At 38.0% G+C, this 26679-nt stretch overlaps 1 protein-coding gene across 1 annotated transcript in view; it reads right to left on the bottom strand.

Annotated features, from left to right (window-relative positions):
- The window catches only part of LOC109057368 (inactive tyrosine-protein kinase 7-like), a 34594-nt gene extending 14410 nt beyond the window's left edge, over positions 1-20184 (bottom strand). The window contains exons 1-7 of the mRNA XM_042712236.1: positions 19673-20184; positions 4113-4409; positions 3558-3660; positions 1993-2177; positions 1736-1883; positions 1359-1489; positions 357-623 (exon numbers count right to left, since the gene is read on the bottom strand). Of these exons, the coding sequence (XP_042568170.1) occupies positions 357-623; positions 1359-1489; positions 1736-1883; positions 1993-2177; positions 3558-3660; positions 4113-4409; positions 19673-19754 (1213 nt within the window). The 5' untranslated portion in view covers positions 19755-20184. The remainder of the gene's footprint in view (positions 1-356; positions 624-1358; positions 1490-1735; positions 1884-1992; positions 2178-3557; positions 3661-4112; positions 4410-19672) is intronic.
- Positions 20185-26679: the final 6495 nt, after the last annotated feature.

Raw genomic sequence — 26679 nt, forward strand, 5'->3', positions numbered from 1 at the left:
ACCGAGAGACTTTCTTAGTGCTATAGCTCACCTACAGGACTTTAATTCATAATTAAATAAGATATTCTGGAGAGGAGAGTAGGGCCTGAAACACAGGCTAATGGAGGACACAATAAATGCTTCTGGGAACACAAGCTAGATTTTTTTTACATTGTTCTGAAATGTGTTAGATTCGTGTTGCATTCTTAGTATTAGCACAAACTCCAGACAGGAAATCCTTTCAGTCATAGCAACAGTTTGAACAACTGAGCAAATTAGTTACTGCATAGTGAAGGAAACTCTGTCATCGCCTTGAGCGCACGTTATGCACCACAGGACATGCACTTGCATTCACATGTTTCTGGCTGAAGACTTACTTGCGACAGTGACAGTCAACTCTTGTTTCCTCTGTCCAGCCTTGTTTTGTGCAAAACAGGTGTAGGTTCCTGAGTCTTCGCCACGAGTGGGGCTGAAAATCAGGTTTAGTCCATCCTGGTACACTCTGCCCTCGGCTGGAACTCGCTGTCCCGCATGTTCCCACCAAACCTCTGGCTCAGGGTGTCCGTGGGGCACTCGACACGTCACCCGCTCCAGAGAGTCTGCAGGGAACACTCGGGAATATATAGGCATCATGTCTTCGATTTCTGAGGAGAAAAGGTGCCAAGGAACAGGTTTGAGAGTGAAGCATGGAAGCATGTAATGTGAGGTATCTGAGAAGGGCTCCAAACAGTCCATTCTTCACTGAAAACAATGACATTTGAGCTGTGTAAGCCGGTCTGTCCTGTAAAAGCACCCAGGCAGGTGCTGTAAACAGATTAGATGAGCGATTAGATGAGCTTCACCGCAGATAATCGCTCGGGAGATTGACTTCATCAGGAGCCCAGAGTTCACCAGTCAGAGAGGCCCACACCAAACCTCTATACAGACAGTACGAGTGAGAAGCAGTGCCATCTTTATTAGGGTTGAAAAGAAGGGAACTGAACAATTCTTAGTCTGCTTAATGATTTCATACCTCAGTGAATCCATTAAAGACTCCATGAATAGGAGCTTTGTCGATCTTAATTAATATCTGTGAGGTTTAAGTTCATTTATATGCAGGTAGCGTGCTAAAGATTGACAAAATACTCTGTGAGGAAATGTACTCTTTGTATTCATATTGGTTTCATTTGATTTGGAAAAACTTTTCAAGAAGAGGTTAAATAAAACGAAGTAAAATGTAATAACTTTTTTTTAATACGTGTACATTATTTAAAAAAAAAAAAACCACTTAGTAAGTATGTATCATGGTTCAAGTGGCTAGTTTAACTAAGCCCTTTGATATGTATAGCTCCTACATCACTGCATGTCTAACTGCACATGAATAGGTCTGAGATTGTTACCTGCAATTCGCAGCGAGGCCTCGAGAGACACAGGGGGGCCACGGGGCCCTTGAGCCACGCATTTATACAGGCCTGTGTTTCGCTGCTTCACCTGAGTGATGAAGAGGGATCCATTGCTCAGAATGAAGATGCTGTAGGAAAGACAGAGGTCAATGGTAAAATGCGTGCTAATTTGCATGGTAAAGATAATTGTAAATTAATTTGTCACTAAAAGATACATTTTCGATGGAGCAAATGAATGGGATTTGAGTCTTCAGTTAAGTCACATGATTCTAACGTTGCAATATTCAAATTGTGCAAATTGAACTCTTTCAAACTTTATAAAGAAGTGCACACATTTCTTCTAATTACACTCGATCTGAATTAAAGAGCAGTACCGGCTCTTGTTGGCCACCAGCTCGTTGTCATGGTACCACTCAACGGTAGGCGGCGGTTCGGCCGTGAATTGACAGTGGAAAAGTGCTTCTTCGTTCTTCATGACTACCAAATCTTCTGGCTTCACCACCGGTTGAGGGAAACTCTTATCTACAGAGAGAGATCGAGACCCTTTATTATGTAACAGGAACATAAAACTTAAGTGACAGATTCTTAAAGAAACACAACAGAACAAATACACAATGGGAAACACACAAACCTATGATGTTGAGGGTGAAGTTGTCATTGCTGCAGACATGGCCCGCTGCATTTTTCGCACAGCAGTAGTAGACCCCGTTGTCGTCAGGACTGGCGTTCGGCAGTGTAAGCGTTCTGTCTTTGTTGTTGATTTTGTAGCTCTTCTCTGATAATGGTGTTTCATCTTTGTGCCAGCGATTGGTTGGCCTGCAGATTGAGTCAGGAGCAGGGTTACTATAGCGGAAAAAGCCCTCAAGGTCCTCTTTCCTGCAGAGTTTTCCTCCAACTCTGATCAAACTCACCCACCTGTAACTTTCTAGTGATGCTGAAGACCTTGATTAGCTGGATTAGGTGTGTTTGATTAGGGCTGGAGCTGAACTCTGCAGGACAGTGGATCTCGAGGGGCCAGAGTTGCCCACTGCCGGTTTAGCTGGTTAACCCTAATCAAACAAACCTGAACTAGCTAATCAAGGTGCTCAGAATTACTTAAAAATAACAGGAAGGTGTGTTGGAGCAGAGCTGGAACTGAAGTCTTCAGGAAGGTAGCCCTGCAGAAGCAGTGTTGGCTACTTTAGATTGTTTAAATCTCTAGATTATAGTGGGCTCCAAGTAGTCCAAAGATGCTCTGATTAATTTCTAACTTGCAGTCTCCATCACGCAAGACAGCAACAATGACCAACAACCAATGAAACTGTGAGGGGAAAAAAGTGCACAAGTGGATTGCAAATCAATGGAAAGATGTACACAAGCCCTTTCTCCATGCAATTTGTTGGTACGTTGTCAAAAACAACTCTGCCGTTGCCATGTGAATAACACAGAAATTTGGAGTATTAGATGTGTTATTCGGGATATCGCAGATGTGAGTGTTTGGCCAAAGTATTGCACGTGTATGTGTTGATATTCAGGTAGCTAGATAAAAGTTACAAACCCCTTAAGCAAAAGTTGTCCAAACCTGCTCGTGGAGAGCCACTGTCCTGCAGAATTTAGCTGCAACCTTTCCCAACACCTCAGCCTGGAAGTTTCTAGTAATTCAGAATGCCTTGATTAGCTTATTCATATATGTTTAACAAGGATTTAAGCTAAACTTTGCAGGATAGTGACCATTCAGGAGCAGACTTAGACACCCGTGCCTCTAACAGAAAGTCCACGTTTCATAATTTGGCATAATTTTCTTCGTCAGCATAGTCCACTGATTTCCTAGCACATAGTTCACAAGAACCCCAAGGTCCAATAGATGTCCATCAAGAGCTCCACTGGAGGGCCACTGTCCTGAACCAGCTAATTAAGGTCTTCAGGCTCACTAGAAACTTCCAGACAAATGTGTTGAAGCTAATATCTGGAGAACATAGGCCTCCGGGAGAAGGATTGGACACCACTGATCTAGAGTATACTATTTTGTGACAGACAGAGCAGAGTGTGGAAAATGAAGTAAACCTTGACCTTCACAACAAGAACACAAGGAGTACTTGCTCTGCATTACGAACTGCGAAACTCAGTGACGTGAAATTGAGCTGGTGTAGCTAAATGTACATGCATCCACAGCATGTTTCTGATCGAAGGCTAGGAATCAGACATGCGATTCCTTACCGTGGGTGTCCGTCTATGTTGCACCGTAGTACCACTTGAGAGGAGCTCTGAATCTCTGCCTCTGATTCTGGACTCTTCAGACTCACCATGCCGCTTTCCAACCCTGTAAGACACATGTGTTAAAGACGAACAGTTTAGTTTGATGATCAGGAGATGGCCAAAAACCTTGTCGAAACTCTCATTATCAAGAACCAATTCCACCAATCACACCATCTGGTCATGCTTTGTGCCCACCGCAAAAACAGGCCTCTCCATTCAGCTGACCTTACTTGTTTTCTGACACAAGCGGCCGGACGCTGCATTTCAACCAATTAATGTTGGCATTAGGCATAAAGGCGTGCTTTGTCTGGCTTCCACTTGCTGGCTCAAAATAACCTTCTCTCACGCCGGCGTTGTTTAGCTTGCTGTAGTCGCAAAGAGGGTAAAGTGGGCCAGCTAGGAAGGGCCAAGGGTTCACATGTGTTTTTATACATCAGGAAAAGCAAGAGGCAACAAACACAGGGAGTTTGACTTGTTCAAACTCAGAAAGAAGGGATCATTTGAGCGTACACTCACATTTGATGTTGAAGGAGGCCTCGCCGGTGTGGTATTCTTCACCAGTGCTGTTCTTTGAGGCAAAGCACTGGAAGTTTCCTGAGTCAAGCGTTCGGTCAATGGCAGTGAATTTCAGGTTGCCTCCTTCCAGGAATCGTCTCTCTGAATTGGTGACCGTCTCACCGTTGTGTTTCCAGGAGTAGATGACACCTTGAGGGTCGTTTACTTCACACCGCAGCATGGCACTGCGCCCATGCAAGGCATCCTGGGATTTTGGCTCCTTGGTGAAAGAGAAAGAGGCGGCTTGCACCAGGATCACTATCAGGAGAAGAAAACAAATCACAGGCATGACGAAAAATAACCCAAAGAACTAATCTATTAGATCAGTGCCAGCGCTTACAGGTCCAGACGGACAACTTGTGATGTTGATTAGTAAGTTGCTGAAACGCAGGTGAAGGAATGTAGCTTTGGGAAAAGCAGAACATCCCCTCACACCTCCCTCAGACTCTCAGATCGTTCTTTGTTTTCATCCAGCTGGAACCTTAAGGCCAGACGCCCAGGTGTGCTTCAGACAGACAGACCCAGCTGGACTAGACAAGATGAGAACTGGACCTTTTAATGCTGACCTGTCTCTCAGACCCAAACAATAACCTTAACCATTGTGTATTTGAGTAAAACTATTGGCACTGGCTTCATTTCAGATCAAAGTGTGCTTATGCATTATAAAAATACATTTTTGGTCAGCGCCACCTAGCGTGCAGGCATGAACTAGCAGAGGGCGAACAATCGTTTCACGCTCGGTTTGAAAGCGTCATTTGTCTGTGATTCGCCTTGCTTTTTCGCTTCGGTCTCAGTGTGGAAAGCCCTTAAGGTTGCTAATGTGCTTTTAGAGGGGGAATGCAGTTTTTGGATAATGTAACCGGATATTTTGGTATTTTTTAATGAAAATGTTGCCCAGGCCTAACACAAACAAATAGTTGGCTACATTGAGCCTGATCAGATGCAGACAAGCAATATAACTGATCTTCAAACACAATTAACAGTTTTATATCACTCCTGTAAAAACAGCATTCCAGCGTGCCAACTTTTACATCTAAACATGAAAGAGGTGGCCCTGTGAATCTCTGGCACCTCTTCCCATTTTCAACCCCGCACAGCGTTGCTCTTTCCATTAAGACTGACCGACAGTAGTCAGTCCCGCTCCAGTGAGCACAGCTCGTTCTGGGAGAGGACCAGCATGCAATGGGAATGGGAAATGAAGCTCAAATTTCCCACGGAGCAGAGTAAAACACGCTCAATAAACAGCTGCGATGAGTGACTGAAGTTTGACCCATACAGAGCTTTTTTATTAATATAGCTGGATGTTAGAGGGGGTAAAGAAAGGTTGCACCTGTCAGGACCGAGATAACCTGTCTTTAATTCACTCTGACATGATGTCAACGTCACATCAGCCTATGAAAGCCAGTTTTTTACATTCATCTGCTGCTGTCATCTCCACCTGCACCTGTGTCAGTAGGTTATGTAGATTATGACCAGGTCATATACTGATCTTCAGGTCCAGGTGTACTTAATTTCAATATTTGTGATATTGAAAATTTTTATATGGTCAGCATACTCTGTGTCTTGCCACCACCTTAGGTTCCTATCTCATCAGCAGAGCTGGGAAGTGACTGATTACATGGATTACGTCATCAGACTAAGCACCCCTGAGATTTAATGTTAGAAGTTACACACATTTGCATATTCACGGTTCTCTTAATGGTCACATGGCATGCAGGTAAACAAATAGTTCACCATTTTTAGTAAGTGTTTTTTGATTGTTGTTATTTTAAAATGATTTAATTTTACATTTTATGATTTAATTGTTAGCGTTTCATTCAACTTAAACCCACTGCAGTTCCTTCATTACCACCAGTTTTTAATGTGCTTTATGGTGTTAATAATAACGAATGGAATATTTTAGATCAGTTTAGTAACAAGATTATCCTATTTCAATAAATGTGACTAACGAGTTTGGTCAAAAGTAATCTAAAAGTAATCTAAAAGTAGTCTGATTATATTACGTAAAATGTGTAATGTAATGGATTATGTTACTAACTACAATTTTTGTCATGTAATTTGCAATCATGTAAGTAATCTACCCGAACACAACAACATTACATTACAAGCAAGCTATTTGTAGTCTTTACCAACGGCAAAGAAATCTTGTGCCTTCTTGTGTTTTTCATGTGGTTATGATTATACCTGCTAAGAATGCGCACCCACAGAATTCTTGACAAAAGCGAATAAATACAACCAGATACAATACGTCTGTATTCTGAGGTCTGTGAAAGCAGAAGCATGTCTGTGCATGCAAGTCTCCAGGATACAAGATCTTTTTACTTTCTCCATGAGCATGACACTATGAGATCTCTATTGTCCTTAAACAGCAAAGTCTGTCAGCTTGTCCAGACCTTATACATAACAGCTGACGTTTACTAGCATTGTGGAGAACTACCATACTACTACAGCATTACAGAAATATCCTGAACTCAATGCAAGTTCATCTCTATGGACAGCATTCAAGACATTCATTACCGTAGATGATTTTATCTTGTCCCTCAGTTACAATGAAAGTCTATGGGGCAGGTGTACTTGAAGGTTTTAAAGCATTTATTGAAGAAGCCTTTTGTTTAGATGTCATGTATAAGGCTACGCACTTTTTTTTTCCTAATGAACTGCATTTAAACATTTATTCCGACGCAACTTCTCACCTCATCCACTCTAAGTTCTTTTTTAATAAACTCTGTTGTTTGCGTTTACAAACTGAAGGCCACAGCAAAGTACAGCCAGGCACTGATGTGTTCCTCCATCCGTAGCTGCTCAGTCCTGCCACAAAGCCACACCAATACAAAGTGAAACAAACCACTAACACAACTACACAAATAAATACAGATGTATATCTCTCCTTAAGCGCATTTTCCCATCTCAGGCTTGGTCAGAGAAACAATCTCTCCGCGGCTCTGCGTGACCAGAAGACCTTGTCTGTTAGCTCCCATACGACCATAAGGCAGAATTAACTCGCCACTCAACACCAACCACACAGCTGCACTGACAATCACTACACAATCCCACTGACCGTGACTGACCACAATCCAAAGCTTAAAATAACACAGGAAAAGAAACTCCACATGTAGATTATGTGAAAGCGCCGGGTTAAAACTATGGAAAAATATACATTGTATCTACAGTTCAAACCACAAGAGACTCACACTGTGTCTACGCAGGGTTATTATAGTTAACTAAAATATATTAAAATGTAAAAAAAAAAAATACTTATTTCATTCAGTGCTAAAATGTACTAAAATTAAACTAAAACTGACACTAAAGACAAAAATGCACAACAAAATGACAAAATTTTTAACTTAATTAAATAACTAAATAATTTCTGAACATTTAATCAAAGTCAGCTTATGATTACAAGTGTACCGGAAAATAACGAAATCTAATCTTTTTATATTCGTTTATTATTACATAATATCCAGGTTGATTAGGTTGATAAGATTAAGTAATTTATTGAGAGTCAAGAGTTTGAGATTTTATTTAATTTTTTTGTCTGAATATCTAAGCAAAAATATCATAATCAGCGTATAAAGCATAATACTTATTTATTTTGTTTTTTTTTATGAATATCTAAGCAAAAATATCATAATATATCAAATCATGCACCACTACTTGACTCATAAAATCATTTATTTTGACTCGAATAAAGCATAAAAATACCATACTATGTTTGCAGATATTTAAGAAACGTGCTAAGTTAACATACTAGTTTATCTGAAAAACAATGCTACAGTCAGTTATTCTCCTTTGAAAATGTGCGTTCCAGGCCAGAATGTCCGTCTCTGTTTTGGTTTGTGAAACCCGCCCACTGCCAGTTTACCTAATTGTATTTCAGCACTCCGTGTTGCCAGTTGGAGGAAAACACAGCGTATTTCATTTCATTCATCGTCAAGTGTGCTCGTTCCTGTTTGTGTCATCAAGCTGGCAACCTGCATGTGCTCAAGTCTGATTGAGGAGGGGCGGGGTGAAAAAGCCCAATCCAATATTTTGAACAATGAACTGCAATACCTAAGCACATTGAATTTGAACTGCAATACCTAGTTCAACCACTCGGTGTCAATCCTACAGACAGCACCTTTAATTTTACTTCTTTTTTTTTATACTGTTACTTAAGGTTAAACTTAAGCTCAAGTTTATGGAAATGAGCATTGATATGAGGCATAAAATACCAATAGGAGTGCAGACAGTGACCAAACCTCAAGCACAGTGACTGAGAGAGGTTTAAATCACAGACAGGATCTGTGCACAATTCTGGCATTTTCTGGTAAAAGACGGCAAATGGAACCTAGAGCACTATATTTTTCAGGTAAGCACAAATAATCTAATCAGCCAAACAAAAATGGGGCAGAAGACCCATGTATCCCAATTATCCATGTTGTGTTTATTCGCTGACAATTAATCAGTTTCTCAAAAGCCAAAAAGCCAATATCCATATGACTTTCATTGGCCCTGATGAGAGCAGGATGCTTCGGGGCAGGAGCACTGACCTGGCTGGAGCTGCTCTCCACTTCCTGGATTCCTGTGGAGGAATTTGAATTTTTTGGGACAAAGATGCCATTCATGCCCTCTCTACAACTAACAAGCCAGGAGAGAACCAGGAGAGGAACCTGATTGGTTGAAGAACATATAAACTTTATGTACATACTAGGCTTGCTCACAAAACCTCTCCAAAGAGCACGGGTTGTGCTCCAACACTACCAAACTCTGTCAAACTGGCCTCTTTCAACACGCAAACCTCAAGATACTGGATGGACCAAAACATTCGGCAGCAACAGTCTGAACGACAGTTTCTGATATTGCTTTGACATAATACACAAATAGTGCTTTATTACTTCAAATAAAACCAAAAAAACATGGTTACTATAGTTAAACCATGGCAACCACAAATTAACCATGGTTTTGCTACACTAACCACAGCGTAACCATGGTGTCTGTAGTAAAACTACACTTTTAATATATTAAAACCATGGTTCATTTTTGTGAGAGCCAAGCTCACCACCTTCACAACGGGCCTTTGATGCCAGGTGATCATCTCTGAACAGAACTTTATAAGTCGCGTCTGCGGTCGAACTCCAATACTCCGCTGGAAAATCTGGGAACCACTAATCAGCCTGTATCAGAGTCATGAAGGCTTTTCCATTAAACAAGTGAGGGATAATGCAGAGTCATCCATTCATCAACACAAAATAAACACGCCAATTCCACAGTTCAGCCGAACGCCGCCATTCACCGATCACAATAAAGTATTCCAGAGAGCCGAGGGAGTTGAATTCCCATTCTAGACACCAATTCTGTGTTTCAACGCTGGCTAGATTACTTACAAACTGTAGTCCATTACTGATTACATATTACATGATGAAAACCGTAGTTAGTAATGCAATCCAGGTTATTCATTTTAAGGCTAAAATGTAATATACTTTAATTATGAGTACTTGACTTTGGAATCTGATTATGTAATCCAGATTGTATTAAAAGGTGCAACAAAAAGCACAGCCGGTATGCTAGGGAGGATGGGTTTGAAAGAGCTGTTGATTTATAAGTCCTACATATGAAACAAAGCCCATTGGGATGGTGGACTCAGACCGTACTGTAATTTTAGACATGCCACCCACAGATGTTGAGACAGTAAAGTAGAGGAGCGAAGGCAAGCAGGGACACAGGAAGAGAGCCACATACCCTCTTCAACTGCTGCTGATAAACTCCACCTGTCCTCTTAAAATACAAGCCCTTTAATTGGGTTGTTAATCTGATCTGAAACCATGAGAACGGCCGCTTTGAAATGTGAGCGCTGAGGGTCAGCCCACGAAAAATAACAGGGGAAGGAAATGGACACTTAAAATTCATGAGATAAAGTTTTAACGCTTTCAGTTACTTTTTTTTGTTGACACTGAAGCAAAAATGTTGTGAGATGCAATAGAGTCACATATCTTACATAATTCACATATTATATACAGTTACGTGGAGCGGGATTTTGTACCAACGAGGTTTCATTGTAGCTACATAAACAGAAAACAGAAAAAAAGTTTAAATAATTTGAATGAATGATTCAATGACTCATTCTCAAATACTTCACTTGTTTAATTACTGAATGATTCGGCAGTTTAGACGAATCTCTTGAATGAATGATTCAATGACAAATACACTTTTTAATAGTCACTTGTCGCCACCTAGTGGTCAAATAATGTAATCAACACAAATGTTATTTGCGCCAATTACTTTCGAAAGGTGTAATCTTTTAACGAATAATCGTGCAGCTCTACTATCAACACACTCTCACGGCAATTCATAACCATCTGTTTATGTGGTCAGAAGATTTAGAAACTGCCACTAGCTGATAGTTATACCTTACATAATGGCAAAAAAAACAGCTAATAAACAAATAAAATGGTCTATCAATAAAATAAATGATCTTGTATGGTGGTATGTAAATTTTTATAAGTGATTTGAATGGTGAAAAGGAACATTTTAGCAGTGATCACCAACATCTAACCACAAGATCTAGCTTCAGGCATAACTAGTATTTGACGTTTAGCGGTTTCTCTGAGGGAAACTAGACACCAAAGCCTGTTAGCCCTAAAATGTCCTGCCTTTGACCCCAAAACACGGAGATCTGCAAGGTGCTCCATCATCAATTGAATAGGTGGAAGACCCATTTCACGCAGGAAGGAAGCTGTTTTTGCAGCTGTTCTCGTACCACAGTCGTCATATCGTCCCCTGACGCGGCTCAACAGGTGCCACTGTTAGGATCATAACGTCAGTACAACAAACGCTGGCTGAAGGATTGGGCGGGGTTCATGAAACAGCCGGAATGGACCACAGAGGAATTATATTTCAGAGCATTAGCACGCATCATGCCCATTTGTTATTGAGGGAGTGTCACAACAGGAATTTGCTTATGTGCAATTATTTACTGGACAAACTATATTAAGAGACAAGAGTTTAAACTGGATTTCAAGTCATCTAATAAGATACAATGAGACAAATTTTCTCATAACAGATCAATGATCGAAATCTTTCCTTACATCTTACATCTAGTCTTTTAAATTCAAACCTTAATTTAAAAAAAAGGGTTAAAAGGTTTTGGACTTTGGTGGACAATTTATTTCAAATATTCATAAGCATTGAATGAATTGTTAAAATACTTATTATTACAAGATTGTGCCAAACTGCAACTAAAGGTCGGGAACGGTCCAGATTTTAATTCTTTTAATGAGGTTTTTTCATTGTGGTATCAGGACAGTGTTTGGAGCGTGAAACTCCTGACACAGTTTGCATTGTGCTCCATTCACTGTTCACTGCTATTCACGGGGAGGTCTGAAAGGTCAAACTGAGCCTCCACACTTGTGGAAACCCAACACCTTCCATCATTAGCAGGGCCAGTGGCTTCACATGCAGAAGAAGAGCTCAGGCTCCTCTGTGTTTATATGAGTGATGGGGTGGAGGGGGATCGCCGGGTTCAGACCAGCAGAGCCCTGGAAATAACAAACACCACGTTTATAGGCATTGTGTAGACAACTCGTAGAGCAGCCTGCATTCTGACTGAGATGCCCATAATAAAGAGAGGAAAACAAATCTAATCTTTAAAGTACATCACGTAAAGTTCTTAGAAATGTACTTTGTATATTGTTTATTTGTATAAAAAATTAATTCTACCATATTCAAGAAAGTTGAGTTGATTACATGTTATGAATCTAAAAATGTTCATGTTTTTTAAAAATCTAAAAAATAAAATAAAATAAAAAGCAATAACATTTTCTTTATACCTTTAAGGTATAATAGACAGACAGACAGACAGATATACAAATACAAATATCATGAATTATTTATCATTAATAACATTAAAAAATTTACATTTTACAACTCAAACTAACCTTGCCTTGTCATAAATATGTTAAATGATCTTTATTATATCTATCATTTAAGAGATATGATATGAGGATATGATATTTCATGTTTTTTTGTTTTTTTTTTGCTCTGTATGTTTTAACATGTTGGTTAGACCACATTACTTTGATATGGCAGATACATAGTTTCTTTTAAATATTAATAAGCAGTGAATCAGTTATGTTTGTTTTCCTATGGTACTACTAATAGAATATGTCAAACTACTTAAGTTATAAGAATTTCATATTCTTTTTTTCCCCATTATATCAGGAGTAATATGACACTACATCTTTGACTCTATTCTCCCCAATATATACAGTATACACATGCATATATATAGCCTATATATATATATGTGTGTGTGTGTGTGTGTGTGTGTGTGTGTGTGTGTGTGTGTGTGTGTGTGTGTGTGTGTGTGTGTGTGTTTATTTGTATAGTTCTTTCCACGATACAAATTGTTGCAAAGCAACTTTATAGAAAATTAAGTTTCTACAATATTTAGTAGTAGCTTATCAGTGATGACTGTCAATTTATGTAAACATGGCAGAAATGTACGCAAAAAGCAGACGATGAACACTATTAACAGCAATTATTATAAGTTTCAATCATATATATATATATATATTTATTTATTTATTTATACAACAGTTCTTTCTGTTTCTCGAATCTGAATTGAATGGAGCGCCCTTTCACAATTTTGTATCACTCCGCTTGTTCTTTAGCCGGGTCTGGAAATTTATACTTATTTGTTGTAATTGCACGCAATGGTTTGACTAAACTAATAAAAAAGTTTGTCAAGTCAGACCTATAAATCTGAAAGTAAAAACTCATGCACATTAATCAGTCTAGCTTCGCGGCCTCTCTCTCTCATTCGTCAGCTTCTGGACCCTCCAAATCAATATCAAAATAGATTTAAAAACAGTCATCTTATAAGAAGTTTATGAGATTCGTTGCACATATGAATAGCATTTGTAATTTTTTTTTTTAAACAAATAAATAGATACAGACACACAATGGGGCAGTGCCCACTAGGCTACATCAGACCCAACACCAAGTCTGTTAGTAGGTCTGTCAAGAGGTTTTAGCTTATTTACATTTAGAAGTCTTAAAGGTGCAGAAGCAATAAAACAGTTAAACTGTTAGACTGGAAAGTGTTCATGAAAAATGAGACTCTATTTTTGTTGCACAAATCCTAGCATTAAAACAGACATCAGTCCTCATCAATAATCTAAAGCGCCAAGATAAGAAGGAAGAACATGTGTGTTTAATTCGAGTCCAAGTTCATGACTAAGCTCTCGCTCAGGGAACGCGGTCCCGTCCTGGGGGTCGGACTCTACAGAACGTCCCGCAGCCTCCTGTGACCCTCCATGTGTTTACAGTATGAGACAGGGAACGGGACGCAATTAGCCATTCTCTGACATTACACGAGCAAGAGGAGAGATTCACACACTTGCAGCGCTGCTCTCGAACTCTAAACAACAGGAGCGTCTGATGAGCGTTTCAGGAGACGCCATGGAGCCCTAACACAAACAGATCTAGTTTAACACGCGAGACACAATACAACAAACAGCCAAACAGTGACATAAACCAAAACTCCAGAGCTATTGTTTGGATGAAACAAAACGTGTCCCCTTCTGAATGTCAAACTGGACAAGAACTTCTGGATTAAACATGAACTAAATGAGGCCGAAGTCCCGTTTATTAATGATTCGAAGATTTGCTCTTGTGTATCAGAGGGGAGAGAGCAGCGCACGGTAACATCTGAGGAATACACACACATTTTTCTCATTAAATATCATCTGGGCAGCACTGTGGTGAGGGAGGGGAATGCAGCTAAATACAGAATGGGGGAAGGGCCAGCCAATGTAACGTAAAGCACATGCTCTTCTTGTAATCACTCTCATTCTCCTATCAAAGCTAACAAGAACCACTCGCGCTCCCAAGAGCTCGCCAGAATTCACCAGTCAACTTCACACACACTCAAACCCCGCCGTTCATCTTCTAGCCTAAGACCTGACGTAAGCACTAAAACACACACACACATACACACACACACACACACACAGTGTTGGGGAAAGTTATTTTTTTTAAGTGTAGCGTTTTATTTTTTTGTTTTTTTTTGTGAAAGTAACTAATTGCTTTATTTCGTTACTTTTTATGGAAAGTAATGCATTATGTTACGTTTCCGGTACTGTTACCTATGTTACCTGGGCTGAGCTTGCTTATTGGTTTTTAATAACTAAGAAACCAAAAGTAGATGAATAAGCCTCAGGCTGAAGAAGGGCCTCTGTCTCTGCACTCACGCCTGATTTCTCTCGACAGGAGAGCTGTCAGTCAGTACATGGGGAAACAAAGTAATGTGCAGTACTTATTTGAAAAAGTAACTCCGATATTTTATTAAAAATTTAAAAGTAATGTGTTACTTTACTAGTTCCTTGAAAGAGTAATCTGATTACATTGCTTAATGTGTGAAGAGTTGTATTTTTTAACAATGATTAATTAATACTGTAACAAATGTATTCCTCTTTGCTAACATATTAGAGTAACTAATATAGGACTCTAATGTAAAGTGTTACCATGTTTTTGCATTACGGGCTGAAAACTGTCTTAACTGTCCTAAAATAACTCATATTGTATTAAACTGTATAGAATTGTATGAAATTTTATTAATTGTCATGAAGTTGTAATAATGCAAAAAAAACACAATGCCTGCAATGCCAGGCAGGAATGTCTTTTCTGTGTTTTATCTTTAAATTTTGAAATGAAATATGACTGTTTTCACCCAAACTCACAGAACACTAGCAATGAATATTTTGCGGATCAGGTAAACCAGTTTTATTTTTATAACGTTGAGGGATTACGTATATGGTTTATGGAAACTTTCACATATGCATCACAAGCAGATAATTGCATTTGGTCAAACAAATGTCCCTGATGATGGAATTACGGTTTTAAAGAACAGCTTGTGTAAATCTTTAGCAGACCGCTGGAGAACCCTGGCTAAGCCTTGGCAAAACCCGCGACTCGAACGGTTTACAGTAGAGGAGACAGCTGCTTCTGTGATGTGATTGGGTGTCGGGTAACGGATGGAGACAGCAGGTAAACAATTCATTCATTTGCACTACTTCAGATTCATTCACATTTTAAACATGTCTACCTGCTTGTGTTCCACAGAATAAATAAATGCAAATAGTTTAGAACAAGACGATCATTTTTGGTTGACTATTCTTTAAAAATAAAATATTATGGGTTCAACACACTTTCAATGGGTGTCTATGTGACAAAACATTGACATACACAGACGTAAAAATGACATGAGATAAAAGCACTTGGTGACCTTGAAAAGTTATATCCAATTTTTCAACTCCTTTAAACTTAAAATTGCAGCAACAATACCAGAGAGGGATCTTTACACTGAGAAAAATCCAAAAACATGAATTCCAAGCTTATTTGACTAAAAAACCTACCTCGTTTTAACAGCTCAAATAAAACACAAGCTTTACATTCGTTACTTTAAGTCTAAAACGGTTCAGTGTCACGTTTTCACTTTAACCCTTGTACGTCAATTAAAAAATAAAGGACAACTAAACTGTAAAAAATATTATATATTAATATTTTTTTCCATTTTCATTGACGTCGATTTTTTTTTTTTTTTACCAGCATCAGTTCTAATCATAATTACCAAACATTTATTTAATTTTCAGAATTGTAACCCTTTAAATGCTGGTTTGTTTACATAATGCCACAAGTGTTTTGTTTGTTTGTTTGTTTTGTTTTTTTATGAAATAAATGCCAAGCAGAATTTTTTTCCTTTGTTTATTAAAGTCTTGGATGTGTCATTAATTTTGAGGAATTCATATTTTTATGTAGTGTCTGATTTAAAAAAAAAAAAAAAAAAAAGAAAAGAAAAAAAAGTTGTTTTCTACTTTCACTGACTTCGATTTTTTACCAGCGTCCGTTTTAAACATAATTACCAAACATTCATTTATTTTCAGAATTTTAACCTTTTAAACAGAGCCATCTAATCTCATGGACATACGAGCACAAGATTATCATAAAAGCCAGCCTGGCTCATGTTTCTGAAACCGGCTCCAAGATAAACGTGTCCCTGCTTTTTACGCCAAGACCTCGGCATTTCATCACTGCCGTTCAGAGCGGCTTTAAGGCATCTCAGAGGCTGCTGTTCCAGAAGTTAATTAAGAAAGAGATCAAACACGCACGCTGTCAGCTGTCCCCTCTGATTCAGTGTGGCCGGACGCCAAACACCGAGAACATGGAGAAGTTTAATCAGAATCACACCAGTCCAGACATGCTTGACATGGCCTCCACTGAGTTCATTCAAGGTGATGCAGGGAGCACTTCTCACCAAAAATAGCATTATATCATAGTGTTTATGGTTTTACTTTGATTCTATAAACGTGAAAAATAGTAATAATAATGAATGAGTACAAGTACAATCTTAAAGGTCCTCGTGTTTTTTCACCTTGCACACAAGGACAATGAGCGACATCACAAACGTTCTCAGCAAGTGTGAACTTCCTTGAAGACCTGTGTGATCTCAACTATAGTGGCATTTTACATTCGACGCAAGCCTGCAGACGCTGAACTGTGAAGGTCTTCTCAGACTGTCAGCGGCTGAATGTTTGATGTCTCGTGTGCAGTTCAGCTCTTCTCTTCTACTTGATCAAACAAAATAGCTCTCAAAAACTAAAAAACTAATTCGATAAGTGGCAACAGGTGGCAATGCCATGATTCATCTTTACCTGATGTGTACATTAAGTAAACAGATGACATGCTTTAACAAGATAACAAGAATTATTCAATTTAAAAGAAAACAGCCCATGAAAACAGTGTTCACCTCCACAAAACAAGACATTTGGCAGAAAGAGAACAAATCCCACTTTAAAGACATTAGGAGCATTTTAAAGGCATTTGCATTATTTTTATAACAATTAAATATTTAAATATTCTCATTAAGACAAAGAAATATTATTGTTACTGTGTTGTAAAAAACAACAACAACAGCTGAATAGGCTGCTACTTAAACTGTAAATGTGTTAAGCAAGTATGCATAATGGTAGAATTTGTTTATAATTATTAGTACTGAATTCAGCCTAATCTATGCTTATTTAAATAAATATTGCATTGCAACTGGATTATTTTTTGCATTACACCGAGAATTTAAGGGAATATTGTCAAGAATTTTTTTTACTTAATTGTAAAGTAAAAAATTGAATTGTCCAAAAAAATTTGGGTTGAAATATGACTAGGATATGTGATTTTTTTAGTACTTTTTTTTTTTTAAGTAGTTTTACTTTTTAAAATAATACATTCATAGCAAATGGAAACAAAGTACTTCTCTGCATGAGAGACTATGAAACGCCATAAATATAAGTGTAATTATGGCCAAAAGTCCACCATCCAGAGCCAAACTACAGAACAACAACACCAGTCTTATGAATATTTCTGAACAAAGATCAGTTTGCTTAAAGAGCTGTGATTGAGTCGATTCTACTTCAGTCGACACACAAAAACAGAAACTACTGGATAGTCAAATTACAATACTAGGTCTCAAGTCTTCTCATTCATAATTTATGAGACATTGTTTCCCTTTTCTCCTGTTAAGACTGGCATCTAAAAAGACCATGAAGTAAATGATTATGATGATATGATCAAGACCACAAAACAAACGAGAGTTTCAAATATGTTATGGAAAATCATCAAATCCAGTGAAACACAGCGTCTGAGATATACCTAGAACACAACCAGCCCTGATGGCCACAGAGTCACACCTTCACGTGGCACAGCGGGGGGTATCTCTTCCCAGACTGTCTGTGATTAGCATGTGAAAGACAGGAGATGGATCCCCCTCGTCCCCGGGATCAAGCAGGGCCCTCAAGTACCTGAGAAATCTCTCTACCCTCCACCCTTTTATCTTTGAAGTCTTCATGCAAATGCTGCCGTTTTTTCCATGGGCCCCGGGGCCGTCCCGCACTCCTATAATGACCAAAGCTATCTCTAACAGTCAGAAATAGAATTTCTGTTACACTCAAGGTTCTTTATTGTCGTCAATGGTTCCATGAAGAACCTTAAACATCAACAGAACCACAAAAGGTTCTTCATAGTAGAAAAAGATTGTTTTTTTTTTCAGATTATTAAAACGTCCTCCACACTAAGTAAAAAAAAAAAAGGTTATTTTAGGAAATGATCGTGGAAGGGTTTTGTGGGAACCAAAAATGGTTCTTCTATGGTATCACTGTGAAAACCTGTATTTAAAACTATTAGTTTAAGAGCGTATAATCAAAGAATCCTAATGGGAATTTTGGCTGAATTCCAATATAACACAAAATAAACAGTAGACGTTTTAGAAAGCATAGTTCAAGTTGAACTAATAAAGTTAATCTCTGCAGGACATCAAAAAGACTTAAGAAATCCTTCAGAACTTTAAAACAAGTAGCAGGACTTCCACATGCAAGTTCTACAAATCAAAAACGAGCAACAAATCTTGTAGAAGTTTCAGTTTATCCAGGAGGATCTTGATCTGGATTTGACTGGTTCCAAATTATGCTGGAAACTCCAGTAGAAAACATGCATGCATATCCTCTTGTTTTTCAGGAAAGACACACACGAACACTCCTGTGGCCACGTCTCCTGGCTTCAGTTAATCACGAGATCCAAACAGAAAACTCTTTCAGTCATGGGTCACTCCACAGAACAGCAGGCACCACTTTCAGTGGTCCTCTAAAGAGAAGCTTCAGGACTGAGATCTTACACCTCCCCAGAACTCCAGCTCGGGCCATGCATATTTCATTAAAGGCCACACAGATGTGATTGTTCACTCCTGGAGGAGGTTGCAGAGGAACCTCTGTGAAGTCCAGTAAAACTCAACAGATGAGGAGCTCACAGTGGACTTTTTAATAGACAGATTTATATATCATACCTTGACTTTTAATTAACTTAGCATATCTTTTTTCTCTCTCTCTGTAATTGTTAAATAAATAAACGTGTACTTGACTTGAACGAAGCAAAATCTAATTAATATTCAAGGAGTCTAAGTGGATGCCATTGATATTCAGCTCGTGTTTTACCTCATGAAGTTCACTTAGGCGCCTACAAACATGCACTGCATGCACCCTATCTAGTATAGATAAAAAGACACACCTTTCACCTTTCTTGGTCTCTTTTTATAGACTATTATGCAAATGTTATGTACAGGCCTCCTTACTGTACTCGAATTTCTGGAAAAGGAGCGTGGATCTATTCATTCACATAAAAACATCCTTTAGTTCAGTGGTAACACATTGGAACTTTTTTTGTATTTTTTTTTTTTTTTTACCAAGCACTTAAGTCTTGCGTTTGTTAATACAGTGACTGGAAAGTTTGTGCAAACTCACATCAAACTGTACTAAATCCGGATTCGATCCAGATACGAGTCTCGCGCAACTAAACCTCGCGTTGGTTTATAGTTTCATGCACATCTACGTCTAAACTATTTATGCAAATATGAAGTTTCCGATCCACGCAAGAACTACAAACATGTTGTACTTTGTAGCAGATCTGCACGCTCGCGGAGGGATGCGTGCGTGCTTTCTTACCTTCAGCGATCAGAGTCAACGCGAGGAAAACACGCTCGGCGTTTGGAAGTTTGCGCTCGCGTCTTCTCGTCCAGAAAGCCATGGTTGAAGTCGATAAAGGCGACGTGTATAAATTAAAGTCTCAAAAGTTCAAGTATGTACAAATACTGCAATCGAACGCTGTATAAACGCTAAAATCCAGTTTCCTCGAAGCGCGTCTGTCTTTCGGGAGTTCACACTGGTTAGTGCGGAACCGGTTTGGTTGGATGTGTCAGGCGCTCCATGCTGAATTCACCAGAAATCGCCTCGAAATGGAGACAAAGAGCCGCTCTGCGCGTGTGTTTGAGGCAGCGCTGGGTCTGGATGCGCGCAGGAGTCGTGTTTCTCGCTCCGGGGGGAGTGGATGGAGGGTGGGCTCTGCGGGGCTGGGGAAGGTGCGTGGAGAGCGGTCACACCAGTCTCTCACAGCTCACCTTCACTCTGCTCTAATCACCGAATGCATTAATATCATAACCACCGTTATTTAAAACAGCCGCATAAGTAGGCCTACTAAAGAATAGCAACTGGTCTCAAATAACATTTGTTCTTCTTCATCGTGACTGCCATCTATTGGCCAGATCCATTGCTTCGCGCTCTGGGACGTCACGTGCGCGCACTGAATGAACCGAACAGCACTGTACAGTTATAGTGTACAGTTACACTGTATATATTATGTTATGGACATAGGCGGAGTTTAGGGGGGGCTGGGGGGGGGGCTGGCACTGCCCCCCCAGACGAGAGCCAATAATGATTTTGTCTGAGCTATGAATAAAATATAAAAATTAAATAATTAACATTTTCTCATTTTATTTGTATTATTTTATTATTTTAGTGGTTAGAATAAGTACGTTTTGGGTTAAATGAATTATTTAAGGTCCCATATCCTCCCGAGTCGCGGATGGTTCTTAACTTGAGAGGACATGAGAGGACTCTCTTTTCGTTATTTTCCAGCTTTAGCAAGTTAACAAAAATATTCGTTGTTTTCTTTATAAACTCGCAAAAAAAAATGTGGTGGACTGAGTCATTTCTGGCTGAATTGGACAGGCGATTTGAAGCGATGGCCTTGAGTGTGGCGCGTGATTCAGTATTTAGTTAAAGCACATATCAAGGCTTATTCACCCTTGGCTAGTGACAGCTGAAGTGGATCTTGTGAAATGTGCGATCGCATCGTCGATTACTCTTTAGAAACTTAAAGATGACTGTGCATACCATGAGCGCTCAGACTGACCTGAGATTTGCCCCGCAAACATTTCAGCAGTTATTATAGGCCCGTCTGTCCCGCATTTCTGTCGACTGAACCAGCCATGCCATTAATTATGAATTTATCAGTCTTTTGCATGCCAAAGTTAATTTCTGCATATACATATTACGCCAAATAGAAGCAGAAAACCGTGCTATATTTCATCATGAGATCGGGTTAGCCAGCAACAATTAATTTGTTGGCTATTTTACAAATGGGAATACAAATAATTCATGACAATATTTAAAATTCAAGCTGCCCATAAAATTTATAGTGAAAAGTACTTTAAAAGCATCTGGAATGCAATAAAGTGTTTTTAAAGCTGTTTTTAAAGCATTTGCTGAATGGATAATCTTTTTTTTTATATATATATAAATAGGATAAAATAAAAAATAAATAAAAAAAACCTCTGTGCGTACCCTCGGGAAAAAATGTTTTATTTATTTATTTATTTATTATGTATTTTACTGTCGAATATATATTATATAAATATATGAAATATAGAACAAATAAAAAAAAAAGTGTTCGTGGCTCGTCTGCCAGTGGGTATGGAGACAGATAAGTCTCAAATATAATTCACGCAAAAAACACGATTCACACATGCGTAAACAATTTCACATGCATGAAACCTAATTCACGTACACACAAAAAAAATTCACGTGCGTGAAAAAAAAAAAATATATTCACAAAAAGCAATTCACATGCGCAAAATAAAATGATATATTCATAAAATACATTTCACAAATGCAAAACACACAATTCGTAGATATACAACTGTGCACAAAAACCTTTGAATGTTTAAAATGTTCGAGTGTCTGAATGTACAAATCGTCATTTACTACGAATCCACTCGGATTTGTGTGTGTGTTTTTGAGACTTTCCTGGCAGAGCTCTCTTCCCACCTGGGTCTGTCGTACTCTTTAGCCAATCAGATGCGAGCTTACCATTCAACCAATCATATCATAAGCCACCGAGAGTGCATTCAGAAGCTCGCAGGCAATCGGGGAGACGTCAAGAGAGAAGCCCATAGAAGCCCTGGCGTTTCATTTTAAAATACTATACAAAATAATTAATCAGAATACTTACTCCTGCTCACTCACGCCAAAGAACTCCCCGCTCAAGCTCGCCGTCTCTGCAAGATTAACGATGGCAGTTTGCACGCACAGCTACTTGAAGATTTACATCTGTCAGACAGGTTGCTGATGTCATCAAGCTTAGTTTGAGTCTGCGCGTCAGAAACGGAAGTTCTAAAAATCGCTAAAAATGGGCTTCACTTGTCTCAATTGAGTTCCAATTGGGTCGCTGTGTCCATTTCTTTTAGTGTCTATGGGATTACTGATGTAAAGGCTTAATTTCTGTTCTAATTAATCCATATTGCGCAAAAGGTGCGCAGAATCGTGCTCCTTGAATGCACTCTCAGTGGCTTATGATATGATTGGTTGAATGGTAAGCTTGCATCTGATTGGCTAAAGAATACGACAGACCCCACGTGGGAAGAGAGCTCTGCCAGGAAAGTCTCAAAAAAACACACAGACACAAATCCGAGTGGATTCGTAGTAAATGACGATTTGTACATTCAGACACTCGTACATTTTAAACATTCAAAGGTTTTTTTGTGCACAGTTGTATATCTACGAATTGTGTTTTGCATTTGTGAAATGTATTTTATGAATATATATTTTTATTTTGCGCATGTGAATTGCTTTTTGTGAATATATTTTTTTTTTTCACACACGTGAATTTTTTGTGTGTGTACGTGAATTAGGTTTCATGCATGTGAAATTGTCTACGCATGTGTGAATCGTGTTTTTTGCGTGCATTATATTTGAGACTTATCTGTCTCCATAGTGGGTGCCCCCCCAAGCATAAAAGTGAAACTCCGCCTATGGTTATGGATCTGTTCAGTGGAAACATTCTGTCTTATGAAGGCTTGATGCGTTTTTACAACTTACCCATTCCCTTTAAAGAATTTCAGCAAGATGTTAAAGCTATTCCAAACGGGTTGATCACATTAATAATGTAATAGTCAATAGTTGATGGTATTAAAATATTTACTTCCTCTTGTTATAATAACAAAGACACAATTTTCAATAAAAACATAAACTCTTTTGGAATGCAAAAATTCCTAAAATTAATTGGAAAGCGGCCTGTTCAAATCTTTACAAATGTTGTATTTTGAACAAAGAGGTACATTTGGAAATACTTCACATAATTCACCCATGTAAAGTAGCTCTCTCATTCATGGACAGTGACAGTAGTTGCATTTTCTGTGACGCACATGAGGAAGACTTGTCTCATTTGTTTTGGAATTGTGATTAGTCTTTTAGATTTTGGTCTGATGTTAGTGCCTCTTTATTTGTTCAAATAAATGTTAATTACATGCTCTCTTTAAAATATGTTATTTGCACTTATTCACACAAAAGCAAAATGATTGTGTATATTGTTAGCTTTTACATTTTGCAAGGCAAATATTACATTCATAAACAAAAACTTGCTAAATGCATACCAAAATGTAATTTACTTTTATTAGAAATAGAATCTTTGAAAGAGTCTCTAATGCAAATTAATAACAAAAAGAATGACATACTGTTAAATTTCATGGAGGAGTTCTTTTATCTTCTTTTTTTTCTTGTATTCTTCCTCCACTGTAGTCCTTGATTTTTCGGAAGGAGGAAGATTTGAACTATCATTTAGTTGTTTATTATTATTATTATTACTTTATTTTATTTATTCTTATCTTTTTTTCTCTCTTCTCTTAAATGCTGTTGTTCTTGTGTATTGTTAAAACTGATTTTAATGTTCATTCATTTCTTCAATAATAATAAAAAAAATATCAGTTGCATTATAATTTATTTCTCTGTAATTTTGTGTCTTTTTTCTTGTCTTTTCCCTTAAAACTGTATTATACTATACCACGTGGCTACTGAGAGATTTAATAATAATAATAAAAAAACTGCATTATTCTTGTTGTAAAACATTTTATATGTGGCTATCATGACAAGACAAATAATGAATGTAATCAAAAGATGAATGTTAGTAAACAAACAGTTTACCCACTGCCTTCTATAGTATTTTTGGAAGTCAGTGGCTACCGTCAACTATTTGTTTTCCATTTTTGGGTGAACTACCCCTTCAAGTATTTCTTTAAGTGTTTATTTTCAAGCATTTGCAATGTGTACGCTCAGGGTTCCTGCGATTTCCAAGTTATGAATGTAATAAAAAAAAACCTTCTTTCATTGAGCCACATTTTTGTCTTGAAACTTTTGTGCACAAAACAAGTGCAACTGTTTAAAGTTGCAATAGAATTGAAGTAGCAATGGATATTCTCTTCCATACTGTGACGTACATCCAAGTGGAACAGATTATCGACAAAGAAAAGTGCAGGGTGTGTTCTTGGTTGTTGATTGGAGTTTAAGATGTGCGTTGCACACAAAAGTGGATGCAGATGAATGCAAGCTTGCAGATTTAAGTGGACTCTAAATGGCCCTTTCCCAAATGGCACCCTAAGACCTTGTGGTCTTCCTCTGTGTCCACACTTTTGTGAAGTAATGGCACTTTGACTATTGGCAGAGTTTGCGGTGGCCATTGTGAGTCCACAAAACTTGTCCTATCAGACAAAGACTCGTTGGTGCACAAGGTACCTCCCAAAACTGATTTAGAATGGGCTTCTAAAGCAGTATAATAGTTGAATGATCTACAAGAAAATAGAGAGAGCTTCGGTAATGACAAAGTGAATATTTAATTGCTACAATACTGATTTCCTGTGAGAAATGACATCAAAAGTGGAAAAACGTTAGCCAGAAATGTACATATACACACACTGACCATCAACCCCAACTTTCAGACACATCTTTATTTTTTAGCTCAACCTTCATGGAGAGGAACACATGAAGGATACATCTATGCTGCTTTCAGAAATGGATGAGATGAAGATATCTCAGTAGACAGGTTGTGACTCAATCACTGGATTTGGACGTGCCAGAGGCATCACTTTCCAGTTTCCGGATGCAGCCGAAGTGTGCTGTTTGGGACGGTCCTGCATGCATCACAGAGGGAAGTCCATCCAGCATACTATATGTTGTGATTTGGAAGCTGGTAGTGTCTCTACAGTACAGGCTTCATAACTTAACTAGCAAGCCTCCATTGATCAACTTATGGGAGTGTTTGTCAAATGTGGTTGCCAGGGGTGATTCTACTAATTTAGACGATTACCGTAGATTTGAGTCTACACTAGGAAACCTTGAGTTATTGGAGCCCAATTATTTTTCTGACAGCTCAGCTGCTCACTGTCATAACAGTGGAACTGACATCAGCTACAAGGAGAGCTACGATCATCCCTCATCCTTGACAAGAGAAAGCTTACTTTAGGACTCAAGCTATTCCAGACGTCACTCACAATCTAAAACCCTCGATATTTACTCAACTGCAGGGAGGAAGCTTTAGCCTTCATATTTCTACTGAAGGTATCATGGAGGTGGGGTTCAGATGTCCTTCATTATAGTGCTCAGTCCTACACGATCATCAATAAAATAATCTTAGATTATGACGGTCATTCTGGATGCTCCTGTGCAGATAAGCTTTCTTCAAACACCAAAATGTTTGCATGGAGAGAAAACTAGGGCCCAATGTACTGTGTAAATATAAAGGATTTTTTTTGTATTTATTTTTCACAGTTTTTTAACCCAAATTTTGAATTATGTATTGCAATCCTGGCAGGAAATTATCAGGACCTTTTCCGTTTTTCCACTGATTTATTTTTTTTTCTACAGTGCACTCATCCATTAGAGCAGAGCTTTTCAAACTGTTTAATGCCAGTTAGACCCCCAAATATGATCTGAAATATTCCATATAGTCCCATTTATACAGTGTGATAAAAGATAAAGACAACATTATGTTTGCAAAATTAAATAACTGTCTATTATTACTGTATTGAAGCCAAAGCAAATGATTAAAATATTGACTTTGTATTAAGTGTGTATTGTTTCAGGGTTATTATAGTTAACCAGAACTAAAACCATAAAAATTATTTTTTGTTACCTGAAATAAAAATAACGTAAACAGCAATATAATATAATATAAAACTAAACTTTGTTTATTTCAGCTAGCTGTCAAGGAAACATGTCTCATTTACAATTAAAACATAAAATGAAATATAATTTAATAAAACCTATACAGACATAAAAAAAATGACAAAAACAACTAAATTACTAAAACTTTAACTAAAAGTAGAAAATATGAAATATGATTTTCCCACCTACTGGTGATGGTAGATTTATGATCCTGAAGAGAAACAGATTCAATTCAAATGTATTTGTCCAAAAAAAAAAAAAAAAAAAAACTTTCCTAAGTGGTTTCACGGTTAACTTTGACAGCTCTAAAAAATATAATAATATCTCTAATGTTCTGCTGATATCCTAAAACCCTGTTACATGTGTCATTCATCATGCTGAATAGAGTTAAATGTTGAATTTATAAGATCTGGGGTTATTTCATTCGCTGCTCAGGCCTGTTCCAAGTGGGTCAGGATAACTGGTTATTATAGACACACCCATATGTCCTCTAGTCCAGTGATACAGGTGCATCTCAATAAATTAGAATGTCATGGAAAAGTTCCTTTATTTCAGTAATTCAACTCTCTTTATAATTGTATCCATTAGCTGATTATGACAGCTTACAGACTGAATTATTATATATTCATATTATATATGAAAGATTGTCTAGTTATTAAACTAACATAAATTTTTAAACT

This window comes from Cyprinus carpio, chromosome A22 (genome assembly GCF_018340385.1).
Source record: "Cyprinus carpio isolate SPL01 chromosome A22, ASM1834038v1, whole genome shotgun sequence".
Lineage (NCBI taxonomy): Eukaryota > Metazoa > Chordata > Actinopteri > Cypriniformes > Cyprinidae > Cyprinus > Cyprinus carpio.